Genomic DNA, 20,670 nt, shown 5'->3' with positions numbered 1-20,670 from the left:
AGCTAACTACTCCCGTGGCCAGTTGAAGCATTGTTGTGTACTTAGTCCTCTTTTTTATTACATATAATAATGTGAAATACAAATTATAATTTGAAGAAATTTGTAATTTCTCTTAGTTGATGGATAACAAAATAAACTTACAAATTACACTAAGAGAGCTTGAAGATGCTTTTGTAACAAATACCGTTACTCGGAAACTTAATACTAGATACTAGTTGCAGGCGTGTGTTCACTTTCCTTTTGTGATATTTCTCCCACAAAAGTACTTGGATTATGACTTAAAAATTCACATTGAGATACAAATAACTCAATATACCCTTAGTACTTAAGAATATCACTTAATAACTATGTGTTTAGATGAACTATAAACTTTGGAAGTCTTGACAAAAGTTTATAGCTCTTTTGAACAAACACAAGAGAGACCTCTATTTATACTAGTCTTAGTATACCAAAGGGTCAAGGCACACTTAATCACCATTGATTAACAAACATAAGCATTATTCCAACTTATTAACACACCTGTAACATTAAAATCAAGGTTGAATAAGAATAGAATCCAATGCCCATTTATCAAAGAAGACGAAAAGTCAAAAGAGAAGCTGGACAAGCAACCAAAGTCGAGTCGGCTTTTCCTACTAACTCGGTTTTCCAATTTTCCTTTTGTCCTTCCCTTTGACCCCCTTTGAACCTTGTGTTTTTAACACATTTTGTCCCATTATTATTTGTTGTACTTGATATTTTTAAGATCAATATACACTAAATATTCAACATCTTTTGCGATAACAAATCAGCTTTAGTAATCATTAACAAATCTAGTGTGTCATGAAAAAGATCATGTTAACCTAGATTGCCAAGCTTTAATGTGTACCTATAACATTCGTTCGATAGGAAAGAAACGAAAAATACAACACATGCAATGCAACACTAATTGCACAAGTACGTTATATAATAATATCCTCATACTTTAACTGAGATCAAGTCACAATCTGATAAAACTACAACAGATCAAGGCCCCATTGATTACAAGACTATGATCATGTGTTGTGTCGCTAGCCAACGAGTCATCGACAGGTAGACATTCTCTACATACAATAATGAATCAACATGTTTTATCAAGAAGAATTCTATTAACAAAATTATTACAGGAAAATAAATCTGTGTCCTTTCAAAACGAGTCAGAAACCAGCCCACCCAGCTGGTTGAGAAGTCGTAGTCTTGCTCGTGAACTTATTTGAATCCCCAAATCGCTGGGAAGTACTGCCTTCACTAGGTCTAGATATCCGAGAGCTAGTAGCAGGTGCTGCTGTGAATTTGTCATCACCAAAACCCCATGCGTCATTGGTCGATCCAGCTGAAACATCTTGCTTGCTGGAGTGACCATTCCTAGTCCTTACAGACTTGGGAGGATCAACTATAGATGTCGGTGTATTAGCATCATTGGCAAAGGCTTGCCGTGGCTTCGATTCTGAATTTGTGGAATACTTGTCCCACACAGTACTTTCGGTTTTTGCTCTCTAACATAATTTACAATTTAAAATCAGTCAATTGATTCTCATCATAATTACATACACAAAAGGAGTCGAATAATTTTACAATTAGTTACACTTTACATCACCACATAGATAAGTTGTGTTGGTTATTGTTTCACAAGTATATGTCTGCATTTGAGAGCCACATTAAAATGTTTGCACTTGAGAAAGAAACATGATCATTAAGATTTGGATTGCTTACAAATAGTTTTCCATGGAGAAACCATAAGACTCTTCACTAAACAGTTCCTATAAAGGGCATGCTTTGGAACGGAGGCATATAAGTAAGCGAAAATTAGGGGAAATAAAAGTCAAACTATGAAAATAAAGGTAAGTAGTTTGAGAAGCGAGATGAAGAACAGAAGATACAATTGTATGAAGAGGATGACGAAAATGGGAGATTATCATCTTATTTTAGGGAAGGAGGGAATATTTACCTCCAAAATGAGAAGACTAATTCCATTCCTCTTTCTCTATCAATTCACAACGATTTCTTACTCTTGACAACAAATATAGTTTCTTAAATTTACCCTTTAAGGGTGTGTTTGGATGGAAGGAAATTGAGGGCAAGTAAGGAAAGGGATTTAGAGGAATGAAGGACCCCTTATTTGAATAACAAAATGGGAGAGGACTTTAGAGGGAGGAACTTGAAGGGATTAAATGAATAATTTTTGTAAAGGATTCAATTCCTCAAAGATAAAACGATTTGAAGGCAAAACTCCCATCTCCCTCCCTCCCTCCCTCCCTTTCCTTTGCCTTCCCTTCCCTTCCCTTCCCTTCTAAATAAACAAGAGTTACTTTCTTTCAATTTCTCTTTCACTCCTTTTCCTTTCCCCCTCCCCTTCCTTTCCCTTTCATTCCCTTCTATACAAACAAGAATTACTTTCCTTCCATTTCTCTTCCCTTCCTTTCGCTTAACCCTCCCCTCCCCTTTCTTTTTTTCCTCTCAAAATTATATTCAAACATAATGTAATAGTCTTTTCTCCCAATACAAGCATAACCTAAGATGATTGAGGTATTTAGAGGTGTAAACAAGGGGGCTAGAAAGTGAAGAAATAGTCTTATGTGAGAGAGGAATATTTCATTTCCCCATTATTGAGACTACCCACCAGACAACCACCCCACTATGGTATATTCCCCCCCCCCCCCCCCCCACAACACCCTTAATCCCTTGTTCCACCCCTTAATAAATTGATTTTTAGTTCTTTATTTCCTCAAGTATTAAACCCCATTCCAAGCATGTCTCAAGAAGAAATTTCTAGAAATGAATTCTCTTGGGTAGTGAAGGTACCTGATAAGTGGCGGTTTGATTACTAGAAGATGATTGGTTCCTTACGACGTCTTTTTTTGGTGATGGAGTTTTAGCAGCCAAAGCCTGCTTCAGCTCCTGTAATTCTTGGCGTTGTGATCGACATATTGCAGTAAGCTTTTCATATTTTGAAGTGACCTCTGCTTTTTCTGCAATGGCTTGCTTCAATTGCTCCCGCAATCTCTCTATCTCAGCCTCCAAGGAATTATCCTTCTCAGATTTCATGCCACTGCTGGTAGCTGTTGGGCTCAATTTAGCAGTATCGAAATCAGCAACAAAAGTGTTGAAGGCTTCATTTACAAAAGTTGTACTACCAGATTTCATTGGATTAACCTGACTGCTTTCCCTCACAGAAAGACCAGTTCCTGGCGAATAACGTTTTTCCAATGGGCTCCTATCCTTTTTCAGGGTTGGAGATTTATCATCAAATATTGGTGCACCTCTGTCCTCCCGGACAAGAGAGTCCTTAGCATGCTCGGTTGACCAAAAAGAACCAACTGATGCTGCCCCTGTAAGCCCGCTCCTTGAAGGATTTGAATTTGTCCAATTAGATGGTTCACTTGATGGCACAGGTGGCGGGCTTCTACGAGGCACAGGATTTGAAGCCCGAGATGTCTTGGAGATTCCTAGTAGAACAAATACAATTAAATTTTTTAGTAATGAACTGCTATTACACCACTAATCTCATTACAATTTACATAAGCATTTGGTTGATACTATTTGTTGCATGCGTCATACATACTTGAACCTTCAGTCAAATTTGAAGCCGTCTCACACATATTGGGTGGCCGATCAGGTAGTGACTTTTGTGATCCAACTGGCAGTTGCTCATTGACCCGAAACCAGACCTGTAATTATGGACAGCGCGATCAGGAAAACCAAACTTCGCACACCAATACCAACAACTCCCGCAACTAAAAATTACAGTACCTATATTTCTAATGATATCAATGATCTAAACTAACCTAAGTTCTTAAGGATGAATGGCCAATGAAGCAAAGTTCTTGCCTGTGTAATGTCTGGTCTACACTCTGGGGAAGAGTTGAGCATGTCTCGAATTAAATAAATAATTGGCGCACTGTACTTTGGTACATCTGGGATGCGATAATTTCCATTCAGAATCTGTAGCTTGGACTCGCCATCAAATGCAGATTTAAGATAGCAAATACGGTAGAGTAAACAACCAAGAGCCTAACAGAAGATTTGAAACTCAGGTGACTTCATACAAATGCAGCTTGATGCTTATACAATATGAACAAAGAAGCGAAATATCATCTTACCCAAATGTCCACTTTCTCACTTATAAGATCTCTTCGGAACAGATCCCACATCTATTCCAAAAAGATACAAAAGTTATTTAATGTTTCACTATAATGCAAAGTATGAGACATGCAAGTTTATTCAACCTCAGGTGCTCTATAAGCAGGTGTAGTATGCTTCCTGATGATGTCTTCTTCAATGCCCATTTCTTCAGGCTTTTCAAAACGTTTGTGATTGGTAGAAGTACTACCAAAGTCGCACAATTTCCATGATCCATTTGAGCCCAGCAAAAGATTCTCTGCTTTCAAGTCACTGAACACATAATGACGGAAGAGTGAGCAACTTTATAATAGCAGAAAAGTGAACGTAAGATACTCTCTCCATCTCTTTGAAATTGCATCATTTAGTTTCTAAGTGTGAGCTTTTTCAGATATTAGGGGCAACTCAAAGGGGCGAAGGAGTTAATAACTTATGAATCCAGCCACTGAATTTCTTCCTTTTTAGCACCACGTCTCCAATAAACAAAAGTATTATGAAGAGACTTGTAAGATTTCAATAGTCATGATATTAAAAGGACAACAAAGAAAAAATAACATTATGCCTAGATGCAGAATGTTTGTATTTTCCTATTCATTCGTTTAAAGGGTTGTTTGAAGGTCAATCCGTAGCGAGAGGGGAGATCTACTCCTTGAATAGCTCGTCAAAAAGAATTAGTTGGGCCTAATAAGTGCAAAATAACTCATTTTTCTGGTACCAGCCTATCTAGTTTTCATCCCCAAATAGAAATACAAATAGAATATTTAAGCTTCTTTCAGCGAACACCCCCCTTCAAGAACAGAACCATTTTTCACTTCTCATTGCCTATTCTACAAGAATAATGGAATCAGGACCGCAATACAAAACTGTCTTCTACAGATGGATTCCAATGAATAACAAAACCAATAATATACAGTCTAAGTGTCCAAAGGATGCTCCTTACCGGTGTGCAATCGGTGGAGAATGGCAATGCATTGCAAAGACTGCATTACAAACATCTATAAAAATTGTTAGGACTTGTTTCTCATCAAAGAAATCAGCTCCTCTACTCTCCAAAACGTTTACCAGAGATTTCTCACAATATTCCATCACTAGAAGGGCTTCCTTTGTCCTACCCATGTCCAAAATAGTATGAGACTCAAGTGCAACTATATTAGGATGTCCTTTGAGAGATTTAAACACTTGGATCTCCTTCGTTACCAGATCCAATGACTCCTGGTCATTGCAAATCATATGTTTTAAAGCATACTGTTTTGATGCATTCAAGGCATCTTTAGCCAAGTAAACACAGGAGAATCCTCCTTCGGCGATGACATTCTTGACATGAACTTTGATGTTACCAATATCAATATAACGGCCCTCAAGTCCTGTTTGTTCCTTTTGCGTGAAGGGCTTAAACTTCCACATAATTGATTCTTGGTACAGGAAATAAAGCAAGCACACTGCAAGCAGCCATAGGGGTCAAAAGTCAGACTAACTATGAAATAATGTTTCAAACTTCTATATTTGAAAAAAAAAAAAAAAAAAAAAAAAAAAAAAAAAAAAAAAAAAACCGTTGCAAGGCATAAGTTGCTAAAGCAATAAAGTTCTTCGATCTTCATTTGCACCTTAACAGGTAACAATATAACAATCTCGAATCAAGACATACGTCAAAATATATCAAATATATCATATGAAGTATAATACATAACTAGTAACTCTGTTGTGTTTTATTTTTTCTACAGTAAAATCACTTACTCCCTATGTTAATCAAGTTGCTAAATTTTCAATTATTCCAATCAATTTACTACATTTCAATATTTGGTAATGGTCCTCACCATTTTCTTTAATTATCATTAACACATTTTTTCTATCTTTGAATATCATCCACATGATCAAAACTTTTTGTCTTATCTGCCCGAGCTTCCATCTGTTTCCTTAAAAGTCTTTGCAAGTGACAAAGTAATATTTTTATGATTAAAAATGACTTTTATAGTTTAAAGCTTATGTTCACGTATCATAGCTGATTTTTGCTGACATAAATTTTTACTGAATACTATTTGTTTGAGTTTAGAAGAACAGAAACAATGTCAAAAACATCATTGCAAGATTATTAACCTTATGCTTTACTCCCTCCAACCCTCTCAAGTTTCCCCACATTCCATTTTAGTCTGTCTCAATGATTTTACCCCATTTCTATTTTGGGACAAGACCCCAGCACCTTAACACATCTTTACTCTCTATTTTCCCTTTCTTAATTCACCTATTAACTCACAAAAAGACAAAGAAAACACCCAACCAAATTCTTTGAACTTTGTGTTGAAGGCTCCATGGTGCAATATTAGGGGCCACAGGAGTATAAAACTAATAACATAACGATAGAGACATAAAGGCAAGAATTGGTAATATCTAACCAGAAAAATATAAAATATATCCCAATACTTTGGCATTGGCACAGTATGAAAAAAGATCAAAAAAAAATATATAATACAACTAGCGCTTTCCCTTAAACATTAGTATTAATACTTCCACTTCATTGTTGCTAAACTCCTTGTTTTCACGCTATCCAGTACACTAATTTAAACTAGTTGTGCATAATTAAAAATAAAAAGTTGATATCATGAAAATCCACATTTAGACAAATCAAATAATATCGCATTTGACAGGGATTTTTTATACATAAAGAATAAGATTTATGATAATATTGCTTGACAAATAAATATAATTGTAGCAACAATTAAAAATCAAAGGCAGAATCTATTGGTTCAAAAATTAACAAATTCACCTTTCAATATAAGCTGAAGGAAACAAAAGCAAATACATTTTATTGTAGGCGTAGACACGGGAGTAAGGATATCTAAAGAAAAAAAATTAGCTCATTATGTCGACGAACTATAGTTATAAATTTATCCCCCCCAAAAAAAAAGAAAATATTCGCAAATAGCCAAATGTTTTAAGTCTTGTCGTAGTCATGTTCTTTTACTTTTGAACAAAATTAGATATGGAATCAATGCTAAAATAGAGATGCGGAAGCAGATATTGAAATCAAAAAGCTTTAACTAATTCGAAGAATAAAATGTTATTTTGGCACATAGAATCATATAACGTAGCTGTTGAAATTAGGATATGAAAGAACTCAATCCAAATACGCTTTTGTACGTTGGTTGAATTTTTCACACCATATATTAATTAAGATGTCAAGCATAGGATTTGGTAGCTCAAATGAAGAGTCGTGACTTAAATATTATGCGACCAAGGTGTGCCGCTAAAGTTCGAAAATTTCTATAAGACTACCATCAAACCAACATTACTATATGAGGTCAGGATGTTAGACTTCTAGAAGAAATCGTTGTGAAAAAATGGGGGTAGCTGAGATACACATGTAAAGATTGATGTACATACGCTAAAGGATAGAATTCAACATGAATAAATATGAAAGCATTTTGGTCACGATTGTAGAAATAATAACAGAAAATTGTGTATCATAGTTTGGTCACGTGCAAACTATAAAGAAGATCAAAAAAGCAATAGTTAATAGTAGAAGTTACTTTAAAGAGATTAAAAGAGAAAGAGGCAGGCTAAAAATGAACATGAGTGAAGAATGGCATGAAAATTTGAGATTTGAAAATGAAAATGGAATTCAAAGAATAAATGGAAGAGTGGAATATATGTACATGATTATTAGAATCAATTTTGTTAGTTGTAGATTAGTATTAGACTTGATGAATAAATTGTACTATTTGCTAGCAATGATTTCCTAAGTTACTATCTTGTTGGGGATAAATTGAGTAAGCGCATTTCTCCTTGCCCTTCCCTTAGAGAGGGGACACGGGTATGATCTGTTCGCTACTCTCCTCCCCCAACCCTAACTTGTCCGGGATACTAAAATGATGACTATGACTTTGACTCTGATTTTCTAAGTTAATATTATTTTGTTCATGAAGCAAACCAATAACGTTCAAATTAAGGCTTTGGCAAAGTAGTGTTTAATAATAAAGTAAATAATTTTGTTGAAATAACTTGTGCATGTCCTGAGTGTTTGTAGGACATATTCTCCCTTTTTATTAATTTCAAATTTTGATAAATTTGGCTCAAATAAAATAAGTTTTCACATTGCTTTCATTCCAACATTGTCACGAATTAATTTTATCCTCTTCTTTTTGATAGCTGCATTCTCCAGAAAATCTTTCACGTAAAAGAAGAGGTATAACTATTAAAGAAAGGGAGGATAGTACATACTAACAAGTTTAGTTCAATTCTAACAAATTAATTGAATTCAATCATTTAATACTAATAAGTGGGGAAAATGGGTAGTTAATTCTATCAACTAATAAAATCCCCATTGTTGGAGATGTGTACATATACAATTAGCTAAACTAATAAAAAAAGCCAATGCTACCAGCTAGAAAGCCAATTGCTGAAAATCCCCATTGTTTAAGATGTTTACATATCATACCTAAAGCATCACATGCCAAATCTCAGAAAGTAGATGCTTCTGAGATCTTAATTTTTTCTCACTTTTTAGCTTGCTTTTACGTAGTAAACTATTCACTATTTCAAAACCTTTCATTTAAGCTTTTTCTTCAAAGAGTGTAAAACAGAACCATTGGCTTACCTACCTTGCCTCTCATTTGGAATACCGCTAGCTAAATTCAGGGATTTTCTAAAAGGATCACCAAATCATACCACAAAAACTTATTATACTACATTCTCGTCACCCAAATAATATTGATACATAACCAAACCATAACATTAAAAAGAAGATTTTAAAAAAAAAATGAATCACAAATAGTTTATTGTTATGGCTTTATTTTTGCAAAGAACGAATCTAACCATCCTTAATACACACAAAACTTACACAATCACACAACGACCTAACCAGCTAAGCGACTACGCCTGCATCTACAACAAAAGTACATCAAAAAAGCTTAATAGATGATTATTTAAACAAGGATCTAAGTAATATTCCTTACAAGTTGATCGACCTAGTCATGCCAATGGATATCACATATGATTGAAATTTTTAGATGATTTAGATCTCATATCCAAATACATAACAATACATTGTGTAAACCCTGATAATCAAAATCTTATCAAATTAAAAATTATGAAAGAAGTAGAGGAGATGCAAAAGAAATTAACTAAGAGCGTGCAACTGCAAAGAATAACTTTACGGGGATTTTATTGAGGTTAAACAAAATAAGAAGATTTTGACATTGCCAACATGACTTAATATCATGTCTCATATATTGGTGCTAATCTAAACTCTTTGAGCAACATATTTCATGTTTTAAATCCTAATGTATCTCCTTGCTCCTCTAATATACATAACATAGATATCTTGATAATGATTGAGAATTCCTTCGCTGACCCTTGTAACATTGAATATTTAACGTCATCAAATCTTATCCTTATGTCATTGACTCATTGGTTGTTTACACCCTTAGATATATTGATGTATACTTCTATTAAGCATCAAGCCTCCATCTTGGATTCGAGAAAAAGAATTTGGTTTGGTCATACCACAATGTCAAGCTTTCTTACACCACTATAACACATACTTCCTTTATGCCATAATAATTGCACCTCTTCTACCTTGATTGTGAGCGCTTTCGAGAAGAAGTGATGCAAGTATTAAGATATAAAGGCAGTATAACCAAATTAGTTCCACAAAAAGAATCCCTACAAAATTTTACCACAATCAACTTAAAACGTAGAAGTACGTGATCCTAAATTCAAATTGGATTTTGATATCAAGTTAATTAGATATCTAAATTTTGATTGATAACTCAGCTAAAGTTCCCATAACAACTTCAGCTAAATTTTGATATCCCGAAGCACCAAAATTCATTCGTCCAATCAACCTGACGCCCCGCATTCAAATCTAATGAAATTCTAGTATGATCCATACATATTCAGCTGAATTTACTGAGAGTATTCAAATTTGATTAAATTATAATTCAGAAACGGCTAATTCTCACTTGAAAGCAATCATTAAACCCCAAACTAATCCTAGAATAAATATCAGCTGATATGAAGCATAAAAGTTCAGATCCAAATCATGAGCTACACATACTAAACTTCAAATTAATCACCAATAAAACTGGACCAAGTAAATGATGCACAAATTTCACACAATTTTCACACTACAGTTCACCAAATATTTAGATTTGCATAGCATCACAAACAATTAAAATTACATCGATAAAAATACGAAACATAAAAATCCAGAAGTATTTTTAAATGCACAACAAACATCAGAAGATATCTGAAGAATCATATTATAATAGTAAACAGCAACAGATCTGTGTGTACCTTAAAGCGGATCTGAAGAAATAAATGGGAGACGTAAAGCCAAAAATGAAGTTATGATGAAATTGGAAACAGTGATGATGAGTAATCTATAGAGTAATCAACAGAAAATGGAGATCAATGCAGCGGAATAAAAAAATCAGAAAATGGGAAGTGCGCAGAAAGTGAAAAGCATGAAACACAGGAAGAGAGAGAATACGTTGCTTGCTTGAAATTCGAGAACAACTTAAACCTTCGGAAATTATGCTCGGATGGAATTTCGAGTTAATTTTACGTGAGATACTTCCGACAATTGAGTTAATTTTAAGTAATTTAGATCAATTTAAAATTAAGTTTAATGTTTATATTGATTTTTAAATAATTTAAAATTTATTTAAAGGTCAAGTAAAGTCAAATTCGATTACAAGATATTATAAATATTATTAAATATGTTTTTCGCGTATGTCACGTAGGAAAGAGTATGTTAGTTTTAGGTTGAATGGTGTTATGCTTACTTTGACATTATAGGTTAAGTGTTTTTAAAAAATTTATTTTATTGCACTATTTTATACATAAAGTGTAAATAATATTTTATGATAGAAAATATTTTGTTATAAGAAAGAACCATTATATTGATTTATGGTTGCAACAATGAATGTTAACTCAAAAAAAAAATTAAAAAAATAAAATAAAAAAAACTAGAAAATATAATGAGTTTTGACTATAGGTAAATGATGATGTTGAACTAAAAAGCTTACAAAATCCACAAAATGAGTCAAATGATTTGATTTAAGCTAATTTTTTTCTTATATTTTTGCATTCAGTTGTGTTTGAATTAAAGGTTAAACTTTAGGTAATCATCCATTATGGATTGATTTTCAAGTTAATTTTGATCAGATCAAAGTGGTCAAAGTGTGATGGGGATTAAAAGAGGAGGTTTATTATTTTGGTTTTTTTTTTGTCGATTTTTTGGTTATTAAGGAGACCAATATCATTATATTCAAGCACTTTTTTAATCTCTTTCACTTTAAATTTTCACTTTATTATTTTCATCATTCATACTCATATAAGACTTATCGTTCAAAAAAAGACATATTTTACTTTTACACTTCATTTATAGTTATACCCACTTTAAATTCACCTTTATTTATCTTTAACTTGTGAGTTGTGACAAATTTAGAAGCCTATTCCACATTGAGATTTGCATGATGACTCATTATTTTTTTCATTTCACCAATGCTATCTTGTAAACAAGACTCAATATAAAACTAGCATTGTTGACACCCAAAGTGATATTTTTTTTCAAAAAACAAAGCAATAAGCGGGGTTTTTTTTTTCCAAAAAATAATGTCCTATATTGTACTAACTATATTTGGTTGATATTTGTTTTTTTTTTCCAGAAAATAATACCTTAAAGTGAGATGTTTTATTCCAAAAAATAATACCTTAAGTGAGATTCAATGATTCTTTTAAAGAATTGTCAGCTATAATTGTTGATATTTCAAAATGTTGATGGTTCATCAAATAAGATACTTTAATTCTCGGTGGCTTTTAACTGATTAAATTTTTAAATTTGTCTCTTTTAGATTTTCACAAAACGTCCTTCTCTTCAAGCGAGAATCTCATCTTTTCTCCATCGGTTGCTCCCAATCTAACTTTCCTTACTTATATTCACATACTCATCCTATTCACTCTTATGTGTTGTTGCTACGTTTTTAACTTCCTCGTCCCAAACCGAATATTTTTTCCTTTTTTGTTGTATAATTTGATGTTTTTTCTTGCTGCCATTATCGTGCATTGTTGTTGTTATTATAATTAGTTGTCATTCATATTTTTCGTCTTTTCTTTCATTTATTATTTAGACACTGTTCATTTAAAATAAAAATAATTTGGACATTATTATTGAAAAGTTGTAATATATTTTCTATAATTTTATGAAAAATAGTCAATTTTGACTAAATTAAAGACAAGTAGGATCAATGTCTATCCCTAAGATTTTTTACGATAACAAACATCTTACCTTAACATAGTTTTGAGCTTTGGTTAGCTTAGTATGTTCCATTAAAAAATACATAGCAAGCGGTCTTCAATACGTTTAAATTATGAACTAGAGAAAGTTTAAACTTGAAGACGCAAGAAGATGTGTCAAAGATGTTCGACATTTAAACCATGTAACCTAAGAAATAGATGAGTAAACTAGTGGGACTAGTTTAAAAAAAACGGGGGTAATTCAAATGGAATACTTAGAAAGAAAAGAAATGTGTTTGGCTTAGAAAGAAAGATGGTAAGAAAGTAGTATATGTGTAGCTATTTTATGGAATTACGAAAAACACAAATTTTTATTTGGATTAGTTTTCAAGACTTTGAAAACGATTCCAAGGATTTTCTGAACATGAATTCAGATATTTAAAGATATGGAAAAAAAATAAACGAACAATTGTGTTTGATAAGGAACACTCACTTGAATCAAACTAGGGATATGTAAGCAAGGAACACTCACTTAAACTTACTAGATTGTAATATCAATTTAAGGAACACTCAACTCAAATTAGAATATTACGAATTAAAAAGTATGGAACTATCACAAACACTTTAATCTCATTAAATGTAAGAAAAACTCATAATTTGGATAAACTTTTGATACTTAAATATAAGTATATGAATGAGGAAAAGTTTTACAACTTTCATTGAAATTTCGGTTAAATCTTGTATTATGCTATATTTTTCATTCATCAACTACGCCTTTATATAGGATTACAAAGCATATGAAAAATCAAAAATTAAAACTAAACATTTATTTGAATACAAACCATTCAAGTAATTACATAAAGACAACTAAAATCCTATGTAAATTTACCAGAATCCTAAACACTTAGGATGCTAAATTAAACGACCCTTACATAACCATAAACGATTCTTATTATTGCTGATAAAAATCAGAAATAAAAGACCTTTAACTCTTATAATTGAATGGCTTCATTTATCCCTTGTCGATGATAGAAAATGTAGCCTAAAAATATATGATCTTTGGATTCTTCTCTAAACCAGTTTAAAAGCCTTGAATGTCCTTTCCAACAACCATATGAATAAGCAATAGAATGACTTAAATGTTTACCTTGGATACTCTTACCCATATAACAACTTTGATGAAATATAATTACTCTTGAACTAGCCATATTAAATTACCAAATGAATGATTGAAATTAAAGAGAAAATCAACAATAAACCCTCATAAAACCGTGAGCAATTAATCCCGTAAAAGAATGAAACGTTGCCTTATGGATGCTCTTCTTAGTGATTATCACAACCAAATGAACGAATAATATTACTACAGCCATTAAAATGAGAGGAATAAACGCGTGAATCAAGACAAAAACTATAGAATAGTCAAATCAATAGTAATTCCCCCACTCAATCCTTTGATGGACAACTTTAAATGGAATTATTCTGTTTTGAAAACTTTTCATATTCAAGGCAAGATAATTTGCCACAATTAATTCAGACTTATTCCATTATAAATTACCCAATGTAATTAGCAACTTAATCACCAAATTACCTTTTATCATGTATACTAACTTAGGTACCTTTTGTGGCTAAAATAACACCTCAGAACCATGTGGCATCCTTAAGAAAAAACATGACTTTAATAATCATCAAGGATAAAATTAATAAGCTAACATTCTTTGCCATTATTCGAGTAATCCCATAACCATGCAATTCGAATGGACCATGCAAGTACCTTCACAAGTTACTTCAATAATATAACTATGAGTAGACCAAGACTTTGACCACAATTTTGACCTTCTTGACTTTGATTTCGAATAATCCCAACGTAAATGAGTTTAGTTGGACCATTTTTAGTCATTCTCGTCGAACCAAAGTACTAGAAAAATTTTTCCATGTAAAAGGAAAAAGATTTCATGATGGACATCATACTCTCCTTCTTAAAAGGAATTTGTCCTCAGATTCAAAAGGACCAAATGAAGAGTTATACATACCATGAATTGATTAAAATAAGCTCTAGGATCGAATACCTTGATAACTCAAAGGCTTTGAACCCTGTAGTAAGGAACTTCATCACCATCTCCAACACGTTGGAAAAAAAATTTCAGCAGCTCCAAGATTTTGAGATATAAAATCAGCAACTTAAGATTTTGGAACTTAGAACATTGAACATGTGAACACCTGGTTTGATTCGCTTAGGATACAAATCAAAGCAAGATCAATATAATCTCCATGGAACTTTGAACATAAAGAAACTCCACATGAAAATCAAGAGAATAGCATAGCTTGTACGATGCACACCAAAATGAGATTTAGATCCAAAAGAGCCATTAATACCATGATAATTCCACCCATGCTTTAAAAGATAATTGTACCCCTTCTTAGCTTCACTTGGACCATCCCAATTAAGATCAATAAAATCATGTGATATAGTCGAACCAAGTGACCAAATGTCATAATCAAGCTTACTCATTAGTGCACTTTCACCAAGCTTCAAGATTAATTCATTTGATAATGAACTATTGCATGGATAATTGGACAACCCCTTTGACAAGGCATTGACATCATCAAAAATAATACAACTAGCATTATCAATCATCTCCAATTGCTAAAAATAATTATGATCATAATTATAAATCAATAAGATTGTGAGCATACCATCGAAACCTACTAGAGCAAAGATCTAACACCGTAAGGAGAAAATGAAATGGACATGTCATCCAAATATACTTCAATGCCAAATCTAGGAAATGATAGTTCAAACCCAATGCTAAGATTGCATTATAGAGAATTAGTAACAACGTAATCATCAAAATTATCTCCATAAACCACCATAGCATTATATAAATCATCACCACTAGATTTGTGTGTAACCATTATTGTATCATCATTTAAATCATGAATAGCAACAATAAAAGGGTAATGAGATACCTCAAGTGATGGACTGATGGTATAGAAATAGTGTCACAACAAGAATCATTGTAAGGAATATAGAATTCTTCATCAAATATAGGAGGTATTGTTTCATCAAAATGCAAAGAACAATTTGAATCATCTCCTTCTTCATCATCGAAAATTTGAGGCATATTCCTTGATCAGAAGGAATGATTTGAAACGATTTAATTTTGAATCTGCAAATCCTTCACTTGGCACACCATCATTCTTTTCATCAAACTTGACATGTATGCTTTCCTCAACAATGTTATTACGTTTTTTAAAAATACAATAAATTAACTATTAAGAGAAATAACAAAGAAAAATAGCTTCATTACTATGTGCATCTAACTTTCAAAGACCATCCTTACAAATGTTATGGACATAAAACGTACATCAAAATACTTTGAAATTAGAGATATTGGTTTTTCTACCTTCAAACGCTCATATGGAATCTTTTTCAAGATGGGTCATTGTAACACCCGAATTTCCTACCTTCCTTCACGATTTCTGGTTTTGTTTAAGGGGTTGGAGATTCAGGGGTAGGGAATTCGGGTGTTACAGTCATATTAAGCACATGTTCTATATATAGTTTGCAGTGTTAATGGCTTTTCCCTAATTCGATTTTGGCAAGTTGTTTTCCAAAAACATAGTTCTTGCTATATCCTTTAAAGTTGTACTTCTACGTTTAACAATTCCATGCTGAGTAGTATAGGGAGCAGAAAAGGTATGAGAGATATTATATATAGCACAAAAAGTCTCAAAGCCTAGTTGATCAAACTCTTTTTCATGATGATACTATTGGTTCATTCTTTTGAGACTGTGACTCCTTGCACAACTTGTAGAATTCTAGTGAAGGTTCAGATTTTTCACATAAAAAGGCAATCAAAGCATATCGTGAGAAATCATATACAACAAGTTGAATATTTCTTACCCTTAGGAGTCTTGACATGCATGGGACCACAAAGATCCACGTGCAAGAGTTCAATAAGTCTTTTAGAACAATTTTATTTTTTTTGGTTTTAAATGAATTACTTATTTGCATACTGAAACAGTTATAAAAGCGTCTTCGTTTAAAATTATTATTTTAATAAATAAAATGAGTTTTTCATTTTAAAAGTAAAATTTTACTACGATTTTTGGATAATAGTTTTATTATTTTTGGGAACAAAGTAAATTATACGACAAAAAATATGGGTATATAATAAACCTCACATTTGATAAACTTAAATAAGAAGCTAAATCCCTCCTAATTGACACCAAAAACCTATGACTCAACTCAACTTTATGACTCTCCAAAACCAAGTTCACCCCTAAGCATAGAAATCAATATAAGATAATTAATTATCACCTATCTCCCTGATTATCATCTTCTTCCATATAAAAAATCCTAAATCTCATCTCCTCTTATACATAAAACTAACCCCAAAATCGAAACTTTAACCTACTTTTCCATCCTAAGTTCATAAATCATCATGAAATAAGTAGTATGTGTGTATAGTAGAAACCCTCAATTTCAATTTAGGGTTCTTAAAAATTCAATTAAGGTGTCTATAAAATTAGTGAGAATTATAGGAAGCTAATTGGGAGTTTTTTTGGGGATTGGATAATTCTGGGATTAAAGAAATCATGTAGATCATCAATCCACTTTTGATAATAGTAAGTTTATGCTCATCTTCATCTTCATTTTATGTATGTGTATGTTAATTAAGGTTAAAAGATTCTTCAATTAACATTAATGTGTTTAATTGTTAGGGCGTTTTCGTAGAATCTTTTTTTGTTAATTGAGGTTAGATTCTGAATTTTGATTGAAGAAATTTGCTCATCAAGGTAACTCACAAACTATTCTATTAAGTTAAGTATAAATTGGATGTTTTAAAGTGTTTTTAAGATTTTAAGAATAAATAATGGTTGTTGAATTTCAAGTAAATTCAAGTAGTATAGTATTTATGGTTTCAATTTCGAGTTTTGGTTTATGTTCAATGTTGAGAGTAAAGTTCATTTTATTTGAACCAGTTTCTGTCCGTTTGTTTATGGCTGTTTTCGAGACAGTTCGAGTCATTTATGGGTTTTGGTTTATGCATAAGATTTGTATTGCTTCGAGTCAAATTCGTGTGGCCACTTAAATCACCTCAAAATGATATTGTAAGAGAGAGATAACAGGGTGTTCTAGAAATCCGAGAATAGCATTTTGAATTTACTTGTTAATAATTAAAGTTGGGGTTCAGATTGAGTATTCCTTTTATCAAGTGTTAGGGTTATTATTCATTCTTCAATTGGGTTTTATTGATTGGTATTATTCAGTTATAGGTTCTTATTTGATTAGTTGATATTATTTGGGTTTGAATCAAAATTGGGTATTTGGGATTTAAGAGGATTGGTGTAAAAATTGGTTAAACTCCATTGATGGTAACTCAAGCTTTTACATGTGTTGTTGATGATGAGTCAATTAGTATTCCAACTAATTAGTGATTACTTTGTTTATGTAATAATATTATTATTATTTTAAAATGATTTTAACAAAATTAACCATGTTATGGAAATTTTATTTAAATAAAATAAAGTATGTTAATATTGTATTTAGAGAGATTACAAAAGTATGTTTTACTTAATATTTTGTATAAAGTATTAGACGTTGTAAATTGTCCCTTTTTGGGAATTGGCAACGAATATTTATATCTGGAATATTGTAAAATCCTAAAGCTTGATAATAGGTAATGGTTTTCGGATCGATCTCGAGGTATTTCCGGTTGTGACGACCACTCGTGTTCTCAGGATTTAGATCAAGCCTACTCCCTAACGATCCATATATATATTCCCATGTTTAAAAGTGTTATTATATCGCTGTTTTAGTATGAGTTTTGAATAAATATGTTTGGTATATAAAGTTTTGTCTGTTTTGCAATGAAATCGTATGTTTTCATTTGCCGTATTAATTGGCGATTAACTTGTAAAGTTATACCCGTGACATAACTCACTATGAACTAAAGGTTCTTAGTCGTATTTATTTCAATACCACACGGTCTATTAAAAGAGTTTGGGTGTTGATAAATTCATGGTTTATAAGGAGTTACCAAATGAGCTAAAAATTAAATTGGAGATGTTTGCTAATGACTTATATATAAATATAATAGTTTGTTGGATTACTTAACAATTCAATTGTTGACAGTCTTTGATGGGGCCTATCCCTTACAGGGGATAGATCCACTTTCAGGTCAACTTTAGTGCGGATGGATGTGCTGCTCCTCTTATATGTTATGTACTGCGATAGCAAGGACATTTTAATGAATTATCTGTTGTAAAATTAAAGGATTTAGATATTTAGTAATGTATAAACTTAGCTCATAAATGGTTGTAATTAATTATATTAAAGTTATGTAAAGTTTTTAAATACTCTGATATTGGTTTGCTGTGGTTATCGAATCATAGGTCAGATTCTGCCCAGACTTCTATAATGCTTTCGCTGTGCTTTTTAGACAGTATTACGATACTGTTTACGCTGGTTTGGGTTGTTTCACTTACCAATTGTGCATGCTTTACATACCTCATCAAGTTGAATTCTTTTGTAGATAGTTTCTTTAAAGTATGCATTTTTACATGTCTAAGCCTTTTATGACACAACTGTGATTCTTCTATCAACAACCTAAGACACTTAAGAGTTGTCTTTTACACTTGGTTAGTGCACAAGGAATAAAATTTCCTGCAAGAGCTTTAATAATAATATTTATGTTTATAACATGACATTCATCTTTGTTAAAAATGGCTTCATTACCTTTGTCATATAATTGTAAAATACTTAATAAATTAAAATTTAAAGCTTTAACCAAATATACATCTTCAATAGTTGGTGAGCTTTCATCTCCAACCTTGCCAATACCAACTAAATTACACTTAGCTTTATCACCTAGTATAATAGCTCTTGATTGTCTATGAGCTCCGAAAATAAGTAAGGTTTGTCTGACATGTGCCTTGGACATCCACTGTCTAGGATCCATTTGTAACTCTTTTAAGATATCTCATTTGATCTCTTCTCTGTTGGATTTAACTCTTAGGTTATGAACCATAATTTGCTTGTTAACTTTGATCAAAATATGAATCACTTGAGGATTCTTGCTCACATAGCTTTTTTTGTAGTCTTTTCTTTTGTACGCTTTTTTTTATCAAATTTTCTTATAAGTCTTTTCTTTTAGCCTTTAAACAATCCTTAATAAAATGATCTTCTGAACCACATTCAAAACAAATATGCGTGAATTACTTTTTGAAGTTTCGTGATAATGTTTACCTCTAAGAGTCTTAAAAGATTTAGGGTACTCATTTTTCTTGTTCGTGATAGTAATTTTGGATTTCAGAACCTATCTAATCTAGACAGTAAGACTTAATGCTCCTCATCGTTATCTTCTTCATTCTCACTATTCTCAAAGTCTGAGGAAATTTCCTTCATATTTGAATTTATTGTCGTATACTTTGATAATGAAGGAGGTTCTTCTATATTAGAATTAAGAGTGAGTTCATTAGTTTCCGGTTTACCAACTAGATCATAAAATGGTAGAGTTCTAAGGTTTTGTGCCTTCTCGATTGTAGTGACCTTAGGACCTCATCTTTCTATTGGAAGGCTTCTTTGGATTTTTGTAGACTTTTTCTTGTTCTTTTGTTGTTTTGTCATGGGAATTATGATTGTTTACAAAGATTGTAATCCTCTTGAACATATCTTTCACAGCTTCATTTGGTTGTATAGAAAATAATCATATTGTTAAAGGTAAATGCTGATCCTCGTCTCCTTGATTTGAGATGTCCCGTCAGAGGTGACTATCAGTTTGTTCCAAATCAATCTCCTTTGCATCAGTGCATGAGAAGATCCTCTCAAACTCATTAGAATGTAAACCACAATACAACATATTCAATGGCACTGCGGTTTTTTTAGATTTTTTCACGATCATCTTGGTTCATCTCATTTTCAGCCTTTGGAACGTCTTCCTAATTGTCATTTTTTTCTTCATGGCAATATATGGACCATTTTGTGTTCCATACTACCAGATCTTGATTTATGATGAACATCTTCCTAAGCTTTGCTAATGTACAAAATTATCTCCACAGAACATGGTGAATGATTAGTAGAACGTCCTTGAATGACTCTTCCATTAGAATCATTCATCCTCACAGTTTGTTTTAGATCAAAGGTAGGCTCTTATACCAATGAAAGATCGATTTTAATGCGTAGAAATACTCTAGAAGGGGTGAAATACAATATTTTTCTTTTTGACAATTTTTCGTTTTAGAACTATTGGAATGGTTTTTGTCTAGAATCTTGATTGCTTTTAACTGAATAAA

At 32.2% G+C, this 20,670-nt stretch overlaps 1 protein-coding gene across 1 annotated transcript; it reads right to left on the bottom strand.

The window, feature by feature from the left end:
* Positions 1-928: 928 nt before the first annotated feature.
* Positions 929-10,700, bottom strand: LOC130818977 (uncharacterized). Its single transcript, XM_057685275.1, has 8 exons — positions 10,429-10,700; positions 5,078-5,576; positions 4,245-4,410; positions 4,119-4,169; positions 3,847-4,029; positions 3,581-3,686; positions 2,821-3,464; positions 929-1,514 (listed from the first exon to the last, which is right to left on the bottom strand). The coding sequence occupies exons 2-8, from the start codon at positions 5,539-5,541 to the stop codon at positions 1,176-1,178; spliced, it is 1,953 nt and encodes a 650-aa protein (XP_057541258.1). The 5' UTR covers positions 5,542-5,576; positions 10,429-10,700; the 3' UTR covers positions 929-1,175.
* Between the last annotated feature and the right edge of the window lie 9,970 nt (positions 10,701-20,670).

Source organism: Amaranthus tricolor, chromosome 1, assembly GCF_026212465.1.
Source record: "Amaranthus tricolor cultivar Red isolate AtriRed21 chromosome 1, ASM2621246v1, whole genome shotgun sequence".
Lineage (NCBI taxonomy): Eukaryota > Viridiplantae > Streptophyta > Magnoliopsida > Caryophyllales > Amaranthaceae > Amaranthus > Amaranthus tricolor.
Note: the sequence above shows the minus strand (reverse complement) of the source record. Positions and strands in the feature narration are given on the sequence as shown.